The sequence below is a fragment of the Talpa europaea genome, assembly GCF_964194135.1.
Source record: "Talpa europaea genome assembly, chromosome: 9".
Taxonomy (NCBI): Eukaryota; Metazoa; Chordata; class Mammalia; order Eulipotyphla; family Talpidae; genus Talpa; species Talpa europaea.
In genome coordinates this window covers 98214445-98227173 of record NC_140076.1, presented here as the reverse complement: position 1 = coordinate 98227173, position 12729 = coordinate 98214445, and the positions used below count along the sequence as shown (strand labels likewise).

Below are 12729 nucleotides of genomic sequence, written 5' to 3'. Positions count from 1 at the left end.
TGTACCCTGAGGTGCCCAGATCAACTCTGGCCATCCATGACCCTGAACATGCATAAAAGTTGAAAAACTGAATTCATGAATACAAGTTAGTAGTAGTAGTAGTAGTAGTAGTAGTAGTACAAGTGTTTTGTGTCTTTATTTAAAAGTTCAATGTTTTTGTAACCAGGAATATCCCTGGAATCTTTAACTCTTGTTTATATCAATAAGCTAATGATAAATATTTGGTTTCTCTATACTGATAGCACTTAAAATCGTAGTTTCCAAGAATCTATTGAAGGCTTTGAGTGAGGACTTACTATACAGATTATTCTGCTCCAAGCCTAATGATTGGTTTCTTTGACTGTTGTCCTCATTTTATGCCATTAACCATTGCCAGGTTTAGCTTTATACTGTACATTATGGCAGTCAAGGGTAGAAGGGTGGTCTTTGATGACATACAGACAACATAGACATATAGTCATTGCAAAATCTGCACAATGAAGTGAATTATTCTCCCCCAGTACTGAATATTTTAACAAGTGAAATTAGTTGCTGAGGTATAGGAGAGTTCAAACTGAATTTTCAATAAATTAATGGTTTTTATAATAACTGTGGGCTACAAATTTTGTTTGATTTGTCATAAAGTAGGAAAGTGAAATAGTCATTTATTATTATTTATTTGGTGGAATTACAATTCAATTAATCATTTATTATCAGGAATTGACATGTAATATTATTCCAAATATTTGTTGGGTTGTTAAGCATTAGGTGAATCCCACTCTTGGAAAGCACTCTGCATACAGAGAATTTTACTGAATCTTTTATATAAAAAGTGCTTTAGCAGACTGGATCAGTTGTTTTTACTAATCTGTGACCATATAAGGTTAGCTGAAATTTCTTGTCTTGTGTAGCTTTTTGTTGATTTAATCTTTTATTCATTTGTTAAATAATTAAAACTGAACCTCCCTGGTGGCACCGGGGGTTGAGTCACAGCACTATGAGGCTATCCACAACCACTGCAGCATGAGTTCAGTCCCCGCCCAGTGAAGAAGGTGACCCACATGGCACAGCAGACCTCTCCTGTCTCGCCCGCTGCTCCCCTCAGCAGTGTATTTCATTAGATCCACCTGTTCTGCTCCCCACTCTGTCTCTGGTGAATCCTCTCACTCCAGCACCTCTGGCCTATACCCCAGCTCTTGTATGCATAAATAAATAAATCTGAAAAAATAATTAAAATCACTCTGTGCAAAGAAATACAGGGAATGATAAAACTTGTCAACAAGTGCCCCATCCTCAAAAAGTTTATAACCTGCTCAGAAAGATAGAAAATGTATAAACAATGATAATATAGTTTAGAAAATGATTAAGAAGTGACAGAGAGGAAAATTCAAATCCATGGGACGCTCATTCCCTGTGGGAGTGACCCAGGATCAGAGATGGTTTTTTTTTTTCCAGATGTTTACTGGTGTTTCCACATCTCTATACAGAAGTTATTGTTCATGGAGCACTTTGCCACACACATAAAGATTCTTTTCCCATATTAAATACTTCCTACTAGCATGGTAATTAATTATCTTAGAAAATAATTTCCTTTCAACTAATAACCTGTACTTTTATTTTCTCACCAATATAAATCTTCTGCTTAGCATAGAAGCTCTAAAAATTGACTTTCAAAATGATGATTATTTTTTCCAATAGATCCTGAACTATAACTCCAAATAGGGTTTTTTGATTGGCTCAAAATGTAATATTTTATACACGGTGCCACACTGTCTGGTAAAAAGGCTTAAAACAGTCATCCAGGTATTTCTGTGTAGGAAAAAATTAGATATCATTTTGAATAGGGAAAAAATAAATCTACTCTTTCTCCAAATATAGCCTGAATCCTCTATGCTTTCTTCATTTTTATAACAGTCCCATTTTCTTCATCTTACCATTTTTCTCTTTTCCTTTGTTTCCATCCCATTGTATAGAGTAATTTTTATTCCATTTCCCTCATTGGTTTTTGTCCTTGACATTCTATGCAACATTTAACCATGAAAATGTTAGCATTGCAAAAGTAGATTTCAAAAGCAAATTATTTCATCCAAGTTCTCCTAAGGCATTGGAAGGATAGTAGCTCAGGAGGTCTTTCTTTGTATGTAGCTAATATTTTGTGACATTTTTATACTTCAGAATACTCCATCTTTCCTTCATAAATAAATCACATTGATGCTCAGTATATAACCTTAGGCCTATATCGCTTTACAGTTTTCAAAATAGTAAAACTTTATTTCAATCATCTATTAGTGCCTTCCTATTTAAGGCAGTTGTGTGAAGAGCAAGTAGGCAGGGTAATCACTGTTATTTCTGTTTTACACACGTGAAAACTGAGACTCATAGAGGCCAAGTGACTTGTCTTAGAGACTAAGTATTTTAATCTCCGCTTCCACAGATAGTGATCATTCTGTGTATTGTACTGCTTTGGTAGAAGGTTCTATTTTCCTCCAGCAGCCTGAAACTTTCAACATATACCAAACGCAACCGCGAGTGTATCTATATTTTATCCTTACTTACTTGGCAATTTCATGCCTGGTATCACTTATATCCACTTCTAATATGTGTGGTTGAATTTTTATGGAATGTGTCTCAGGTGCGTTTGTAACTAGACATCAAATGTTGTAAAGATAATTACAGTGTAGTGTTTAGTTGTGATCTGTATGAATTTCCCAATTCACATAAATTAAAATAGCTTTCATTTTTAAAATTGTTTTTATTTCTATTCATTATCTATACAGATTTCATTATTTAATAATGAGATAAAATAGCTATGACATCTGTGGCTGTGCTTTCCATCAGTGGTGTCTGAAGCAGTCTGCGAACTCATCCAGCCTTGGGAATTTGATAAATGCAATCCATATTGTCCGTATTTTACAACTTAAATAGACTCAGATTGTTCAATGGCTAAAGAAGGGATGACTTGGAATGTATGACTCCACCCAGTGTTTCTTAACAGAGGACCTGACGCCACCTGGCAGAAACCCTGACAATTCTTAACTGTGAAGTTGAAAACAAAACAAGACAAATCAGTGCAAGGAATCTTATGAATTGTCAGGTCCGACCCCCTCATTTTGCAGATGAGAAAACTGGGACACAGAGGGAGTCACTGCACTTTGGTAGGACAGAGTAGAGCGCCAGGCAGAGATAAGAGCCCTGTCTGGGAAATCTCCAGCAAGCTCCCATTTCCTACCCGAACGAGGCCTCCCATGGGGCTTTGCTTCTTGAGAATGAAGTATATTAAATTCACATTTGGCTGCTAATCATTTTCTCAGCAGCTCTATGGTATTTCATTAACTGCTGCATGTAACACTCTGGCCTTTCACCTGTATTAACTTGAGCTCATTAAACTTGAGGCCAGTAATAAACAGGACTGAACTAATACAGATATTTTGCATGGTATGTGTTCAGCATCTCTTTTTTAGTGGTGTCTACTGTGGGAAACATTTTTCCCTTCACAGTTTGTGAAATGAAGAATCAGGAAGTTTCAATTTCAGGGAAGGGAATGCATGTGTAGTTTGTTTCTTTATAGCTACCAGATACCTTTAGGTACTTACACAAAGCTTTGTAAGGACTGTCTGGGATTTGAGAACTGGCTCTATCAGTAACTAATGGTAAGAATTGGAGCAAGTTATTTAGCCCTTCTGAACCTCCCTTTTCGCATCTGTGAGTGGGAACAAGGACTGCAAATAACAGACAATGTATCCAAGTGCTTTGCCAAGAGCCTGGTCTGTAATAATATCAATGCATGTGTTGATTTTGATAAATATGATGATGACAATGCGTTGTTTTCCTTTTATTGTTGAGAAAGTTGATTTTCCCCATGCCCTCCCCCGCCCCCTGCACCATCACAACTGAACACAAACAGGGGTGCTCCAGAGTGCAAGGAAAGAAAAATTATTCATCATTTAACCTCATCCAGGTTCACACCATGTTCATTTTGACTGTCCATCTGCAGCTCATAGCCTCAGACAAGGGCCTATGGGATTTTGGGGAAAGTATCTGAGATTTTGGCTGAGCAGGGCATGGTGAAAGAGGAAGGGTCCTTTGCAGAAAAAATGAGCAGCAGAGATAGAGTTGGTGAAAGGTCTCATGTCCAAAAAATGAAAGCTGGGGTGGTTTCAGATAGAAGTCATTGTCTAAATAGGGGTGCAGAGTCAGTGGGCAGTGTGAGAGTAAAGACTAATTTTGGGCTGATGGTGTTGAATGTGTAGTCACTATTGGTTCACTATTTTCTAGAATCTTTAAGAAATAGACCTTACAGATCATCTCTTTTATTTTGCTACTATGGGACTCCATCTCTAAACATTCTGAATCATTTTCTTCTTTCAAACCGCAAATGTCCTCCCATAATCCACCCTTCTTTCTGCCACCACAAGGATCTGATCCCCTATTGATATTTCCAAATACCTGGTGATTCCTTACACACTGAGCAATAAAAATCCATACTGCTTTGCCAGGACTTCAGAGCCCTCCATAGATTTCCCCATTTCATGTGCTGCTATCCCCTGAGTACTTCCTATATTTTAGCCTTATAAAAATTAGTTGTAGCTTCTTAAATTCTCATTCCTTATTCATTCATTTCTTTATCTCCTCTTCCCTTTCCAGCACCATACTATTTATCCCTTTTATAATCTTTCATCACAATTTAAAATCCTCCTTCACTACAAAGTATTTCTTAATCTCTTAGTTTGAAATTAATTGCTTTTTGGATCTGGGTTACATCAAACTGCATCTATTCCTCTATTATTCCTATTCTTCCTTATAATCACTTCTGTAACCCAAATATGAGTTAAAATCACCCACTGCTCTCCTCCTGGATATTGCTTTTAGAAAAATCCCTGGAGGTAATGTTCTCTGGGTCATTTCTGAATATAAATTCTTGCTCCCACTGAATTCTGAATGTACCTGAAATCTTGTTGGTTTCTGCTCATTGGGTTATATGCCAAACAACAATAAACTTAAGCTAATCCACCTTATTATCTTCCAGATTTTTCTCCAAGGCATGTTAAGTATATGGGAAACTTTATTAAAGTTTTGGGAGTCATTCCTTTAGGTTGCAACAGTGCAGACATCCTGCAGTTGAATATCAGTCCCTCCTCATTAAAATCTTCCAACCATCAGATCATTAGACTGTTTCCCTTTGACCAGTCTCTTCCACCTCTTTCTACTTCCCTCTTCTCTTTTCGCTATTCTCCCTCAGCTTCAAAATCCCTCATTTCTCATGCATAAAGCTTTGACAGCCTCTTAGCTTTTATTTCCTAAATCATATCATCACTTAATCTCCCAAACCCCAAGTTAAAGATATTGATTTAAAAGTTACTGCTTTGTGTACTTCGTCAGTCTGCCTGCTCTGCTCTCCGCTCTGGCTTTGGTGAATTCTCTCACCCTCCTGCGCTTCTGACTATACCCAGTGCTTGTATAAATAAATAAATCTTTTTAAAAAAATAAAAAATAAAATAAAAGTTACTGCTTTACACTATGATGTTTGTTTCTTTAGAGAAGCCTGATATGCATGATTTAAATAGTATTTCAGCATAAAATAACAATTTTCTCACCTCAGTTCCAGTGAATGAATATGAGCCTGTTTTCCCCATAGGGCTGTAAGCTGCTTTTGGAAAGAACTAGCTCCTAGCTTTTTGGTGACAGCCGCACCTGCACAACACTTGGAAAAAAAGCAAGGCTCCACCCTTTGTTGTCATTGCATTTGTGTTACATGCCCTTCTCTTGATTGATGCTCTTCTTACCATACATGCAGACTTTGTCCCTTCATAACAAAATGTGCCCAGGTGCATTTCCTTTCACAGAGGATGTGCCTCACCCTATTGTATTTTGTTAAACACAAGAGGGTTAGCAGTTTGCTGGCCCCCAGCACCTGTTCCAAAGTGTCACCATTCTCTCTCTTGTATTCTTCCACCTGGAGGATGGATTTTCTTCCTCTTTCCTGACCCTCACACCTCCATCTTCCCTACCTGCCAACTACCTTCGCCCTATCTTTCAGAACTAGCTCAGCTATCACCTCCTCTAGAAGAGCCCTGGCCTCCACCTGAGTCAGATACACATTGTCACAGCCTCCCTAACCTCCTGTATCACCTCTACCACTGTCTTTGTCCCAAGGTACTATACTTGTTAACAACTCTGGACTCTTTAAGGTCATAGATTGTGACCTTAAATTCAAGTATCTGGCACTGTATGAATGATTTTGAATTTCTGAATCACATCGTGGTGTAAATATGATTTTTTTTAGTTCATGTAATTCCACTATTAAGAAGTGCCTATTTATATAATTTACTTTCTTTCTGAAAATAATTGTTTGGGGATATCTTAAATCTCAAATATTTTAATGCATTCAAGATATTCATTCATTAAGTTTTTAAAAGCATATTGAGTAGCTATTATGTACTGAGTCAAAAACTGTCTAAGGCCACAGGTGTGGAAGATGGTGGTACAGGCAAATAGTGATAAGACATTGCAGTTAGTGCAAGAATCAAAATATGCCCAGAGAACTCTGGGACAGTGTGGGGACCTCTAGTTCTGAAGGGGAATCAGTAAGAGAGATTATTTAGATGTTATGAAGACTAAGCTGAGTCTAAAACACCAACTCGTTAACAACTTAAAGAGGCCAGAGTTGTTAACATGTACCAAGTAAAAAAGACAGGGAGGGGCTTCCTAACAGGGCATACACATGAGCAAACCTGGAACTATTGACCATGACACACAATGCCATATAAGCTATTAGAGCTTATGGGAATAAATTCACAGGTATGCACTTTACAAACATCATTCCATTTAAAGCTATACGAACATCATGTGGTAGATACTGTCATTCTCATTTCATTGATAAGGAAAATTAGTAGCAGAACGGTTAAGTAGTTAGCTCTTGGTCACATATTAATGAGTGAAAAACTGATTTTGATGCAAGTTTTACTTCTAAATCAGCACCCTCACCACTATGCAAATGTTGCCTTTCTACTTTCACTTTGAAACATGAGCCAGCATTGCTTTTGACTGATAGAGACATCAGGTTTTTGATCATACGTTGGAGGTTTCATTCATCAGGCTAAACTAATAGTTATTTTTTATAAACTTCATGTATTTTTCACATCTACCTCCACTGTCCCAGTTTGCATCATTGCATATCATACAGTAATGTAATATAGGGATGGTCCTTCTCTTTGTGTCTTCTTATTATCCAAATTTGATAATAACATGAGACTTTGCTTTACTTTACATTGGTAATTAAGCAACATGACATTTACTTATGTGAAAATCTGAACCTCTGAATCTAAAGTATGCTAAAATGAATTTTGAAAATAAAAAAAAAGTCAGGATCAAATGTAAATGGTCACTCTTTTTACTCAGGGAAGAGAAGAAAAGAAATAACTGAATTCAGACCAAACAAAACAGAGATTTCTCATTTCTATCTACCATTCTGCCTTGCATCACATTGAATATACAGTAATTGAAATGAAGGTTTGTTTACCAAAAAGAAACAGAGAACCAACCCATTGTGTTTCCACTTTTTTTTATGTTAGATATCCAAAAAGCTCAGTTGTCTTCAGAGTTTTGTTGAAGATCAACTCTTTAAGATTTATTTGCTTCCTTTTTTCCCCATTTGATTTCTATGTTGTCATTCCATTGAGATCAGTTTTCCAAGGAGTTTAGCATATTATGCCTTTAGATAACTTCAGTAGTCAATTCAATCTTACACTCAACCTTAATGAATGACAAAAAGTATTTGCATGTGTAAACACAGCATGTGGACATTATTTAGCCTTTAATGTAGCACAGGTGACTTTCCTCCCCAGAGTAGGAATTTGATATTGTATTTGTTGAATAAATGGCAAAAAATAAGTAGTATAACTAATCATATAGGTATCAAAGAAATTGTTTCTTAGCTTCTTAGAGAGATGTGAAACATACTTCCTTTGCATCTAAGTTATTCCTCATCTGATCACTATATGCACACTTTCACACATATGTCATGATATGTCTAGCTATATGGGTATATATACATTGCACTCTCTATATGCTTGTGTACTGTATATATTGTATCCATATAAACCTAAAATCTTTTTTTAACTTACTGAAATTTAGAAATCAAAGTAATTACTTTTCTTGCTGTTGTTTTTACCAATCAGATAAGAGAGTATGATTAGTAGAATGGAGTTGATTTATTACAGCACTATAGACCAGTGCTATTAGCCAACTTGCTGCCATTCTCATAAAAATTATGCAATTTAAACTGGAAGATACCAGTGCCTGCTTCTATTAGAAACAAGAACCCTTTTCTACTTCATAATATGCTCAATTACCTTTAGATTGATCCATGAATAAATTATAATCCAAATAGACTTCTTTACCTTAAAGCTTTGCTGGCTTAAGGTATCATTGTTGATTCATTATGTTGTCACTTTTCTATCGGCAATGTAATGCTTTTTATATCTGGATAGAGACAGTTTTAGTGTGAGATACTGTTATCTTTAAATGAGTAGGATTTAGCTTTTCTAGTGAGAACAAATTCATCAATGATGAATCCCTGGAGAAACTATTGAAACAAAAATCACACCATTTCTGAGCTTTGTTCCGTTCATCAGTTATAAAGCAGCTTTTGATAGTCCTAAAGAACTTTTCCCTTTGTTTAAGAAATATAGCATGATGCTCAAAACCTCTCGCTTTGAGTTACCGCGGGCTACAACTTTTCCTGTAAGAAAATAATGAATGAAGAGGAAAAGTCCCTGCTGCTTCTCCTCCTGCAATAGGAAATCAATTAACTATATGTTCAGGCAGAGATTTGAACTAAATGCTTTATTAATCATCACTGATTGCACGTATATACAGTGGCCGAGTATTCATTCATCTTCACTCTTTTCCTAGTTTTGTTTTTCTTTGGTTTGTTTTTGTGGCAAGATGAGAACACAAACATATGCCTAAGTGTAAGACTTGTAAATTTGATCCACTGGCATAGGGGAGAATTGATCTTTTAGATTTTCAGAAAACTGAACTTTTAAAATGTTCAGCCCTCAAATATCCTGGAGGCATCAAATATACACATTGTCATTGTTTAAAGACACTTTAACTTTCTTATGCTAATGTAGAAAGCAAAATGCCTATTGCTGCCTTGAAGATTTAGGAAGCTGGTGCTACACAGCGGCCTCTGAGATCGCCTTATAGCAGTGAGGGACTAGCACAATGGATCCTGTCAGATTTGGAGGCGAATAGTAGAGAGTTGAAGGGGGCAATCACTGACTCTGTGTGTGTGTGTGTGTGCACTTACAATTTGAAGAAAAATTTTTTCTCTGGATTCTTCTAATCCTAACATAGAAAATTCTGTAGAATTCTTTATGTTAAATTGAGAACCTCTCCTTTGGACTAAGGTTAACCATGGAAGTTTGTATAGTTTTTGTATAGCAAATGTGGTCAACCATTACAAAATATTGTAGAAATATCAGGCTGGTAGGTTCATACTCAAGGTATATTCTATTTCACACCAAGGTATATTATTATTATTATTATTATTATTATTATTATTACACTACTACTATTATCAGAAATATTATCATTGGAACCATTTGAAATTATCTGATTTAAACTTATCTACAGATAGTCCCTGACTTATGAAGGTTCAACTTAATAGCTTTCTTACTTTTTCATGGTGTGAAATTCAGTAGAAACCACCTCCAGTTTGAATGTTGATCTTACTTCGGACTAGTGAGATGCAGTATCATCCTCTCCCACAATGCTGGTCAGGACCGTGAGCTGTAGTACAGAGAGCTAAGTGATCTAGAGAGTGGACATCCCATGCTCCTCAGACTGCTTCCACTTGCAGTGCAGTATGCAATAAATTACATGAGATAGTCAATGTGTTATTGTAAAATAAACTTTGTGCTAGGTAAGTTTGCCCAACTGTAGGATAATGTCAGTGTTCTGAGCACATTTAAGTTGGGTCAGGCTAAGCTATGTTATTCGGTAAGTTAAGTGCATTAAATGCATTTTCAACTTACAGTATTTTCAATTTATGGTGGGTTTATCAAGATTAACCCTATCATCATTTAGGTTTATTCATAGAGTTGCTTTATTTTTTTCCCTTTAAATAAAAAAAACAATATTAACTGAGAGAAATTTCCTCTCATTTTGTTTAAAAGAAGGTAGATTCAAAAATTTCCAAAAATGATTTCTTTCAAATAAATTTTGTAAAGCTCTTAGGCAAAACTAGGTGGTGTTAAGTGGTGAGACCCAATTGGAGAATCAGGGTAATTGTTCCTCTTTGCATGGAGTTTGTTACCATGAGGGGTTTGCTAGAGACAGAGGTCAGATGTTTCAACTTAAGCATTCTTGATAATCTTCAAGAATATAAGATTATGATTTATATACCCTTGATGTATAAGAGAAGAATAGAGACAGTGATATTTTGACAAGATTTATATCATACGACATACATTCACAACCTTATGAGGTGTAATCAGGATTCCAGAGAGATTTCTTTGGCTCCAAACGTAATCCCTAACACCTCATCTGCTATAGAAAGTAGTCATTTCACAAGAGGCCATTTCAAACAAGAATTATCTTTTCTCACTAAGAAGGTTTACATGTGTGATAAGTATTGAGGATTTGTTTTATACTTAGTGATTTTTTGCTGTTTAACCAGACAGCATCACTTTATGGTAAAATAGATGCAGTCTATTCTCTCACTACATCATATTGTTTCCTAATAATGTGATTTCTAAATATTATAATTTAGGAAAGCATTAAGGTGTAGAGATTAAGTATATAGTTCCTGTTTAATTATATATAAATTAATTTGGCATTCATAGCACTGTTTCCATTTGCTTGACTTGACATAATTACAGCAAATTGATAATGGAAGTAATAATCTTAAATATTTTCACAGAAAAATGCTCTGCTATTATAAATTTGCACTTGCCGTTTGGTTAAATTGGAGCATGGTTTTAGTTTAGTTTACCTACCCTGTTGACATCTGTAAAGATCCAGATACTTATTTTCCTGGGGCTGCATGCAACTTGGCAAGTGGAGCCAGTGTTTTGAAACAAGTGTGATTTTAAACCAAAGTAACTTGCTAGGTCAGAGAGCAGGATGACCTTGGAGTGCTGTAGTGTTCTAGGTCGCCATCAGCCAGATAAATGGGCTTTATTCTGTTGGAGAGACAGAGGGTGTTTTGGCAGTATTAAAAAAGAGACCTAGCAATTCCAGGTCCAGGCAGACATAGGACATTTGGAACTCAGCGGTGTCTATCATCAGCAATATATGACAGTAAAAGTGAAGCTCAAAGGTTCTAGAAGAGGAGAAGGACAAAGTGAAGAGGAAATAATTGTAGGATAATGAATAGCGTGAGGGCATTTTTGTGTTAACTTAAAACCACTTACCATTTTCCATGACACCAGGTATTGTTCTAAATGAACTTTTGTGAAGCACTATTGAATAACCTTGAAATTTAAAGCTCCATGGTGTGATTTTGAATACTGATGGAGTTTGTTTAAGCACTGTGATATTTCCTCTGCTTTTCATTTCTATTTTTGCTTCCTTCATGCAAAATAAATTCATTTTCTGTACAGAGAAATCAGTATTTTTACCATTTTCTTTTTCAGGTGTTCTAGTAAATTGAAATTAACTTTAGTTACAATCTTTAAAGAGATGTAGTAAGAATTTGAACAATATAAAATACAGATACAGATTAGAACTTCGGCAATGTACTTTGCTATTGACAAAATCATTTGTCAGGGACTATGTCTGTGTATATATCTTGCTAAAAACCTCATGAAGAGGGAAAAATCACCAATAGGTTTCACCTTCTACCTATACAGACCAAACAAATGGTCTATCTAATGGCTATTGTTTTAAAGGAATGGATTTGGCTTACCATTCTGAACTTTATTCCATTTAGAAGTGTATTTTAATTAACATGTGTGTGTCTGCTATATACGTATTTGGTAAAGGTATTGTGCTTTTGTGCTCTCTAACTGCTGTCCTTTAACTAATACCTAATGGAATATGATACCTAGAAGACGAGTGATGCAAGAATGAAGAAGACCTCGTTACAGTGTTCATGAAATAATCTCAAAACACACATTTGTTTGTTGATAATATTTATAATATTTATGTGTTTATATCTTCACAGTTTTCAATGAGCTAATGTGATTTCTTGTTTGTGTGTTTTCCTTTTAGAAACTGCCAAGTTTTGGACCTTATCTTGAACAGCGCAAGAAAATCATAGCAGAGAACAAGATGCGACTGAAAGAACAAAATACAGCAATTCCACCACTTGAGAGAAACCATTTTATCCCCAAAAAGCCTATTCCTGCCATTAAGGTAAGAATTAAGCTGAGTATATAAATATCTGTTTTACTGTTTAAATATACAATACAATTTATATGTTAATTTGCTTAAACTTATCACTAATTTTGTTTAAAAAATAGACAAAGTTTTCAAACTTCTATGGCGATAGGGCAACCTCTTTTTAAAATATTTTCTATTTATTTAGAGCACTTTCAAGTATGTATTTCAGGCAAATTTTTGAATACATTATATGTGCCAGGAAATATTAAGGTGAATTCTTTGTCTTGTCATAGTCATTTAAAAATTATTTTAATTCACAATTTAATCTAAGAGATGTATTAGTCATGCAGTACTAAGTAATCAATATGCTGCATTAACATCAATGTTAATGATTCTCTGATTCAGCCTTTGGAATGCTGT

General features: G+C 35.5%; 1 protein-coding gene across 1 annotated transcript in view; it reads left to right on the top strand.

Annotated features, from left to right (window-relative positions):
• The window catches only part of DPYD (dihydropyrimidine dehydrogenase), a gene marked incomplete at both ends in the record, with an annotated part of 741074 nt that overhangs the window by 710591 nt on the left and 17754 nt on the right, over positions 1–12729 (top strand). Inside the window, one exon of the mRNA XM_084242233.1 lies at positions 12199–12342. Coding sequence (XP_084098359.1) covers positions 12199–12342 — 144 coding nt within the window. The remainder of the gene's footprint in view (positions 1–12198; positions 12343–12729) is intronic.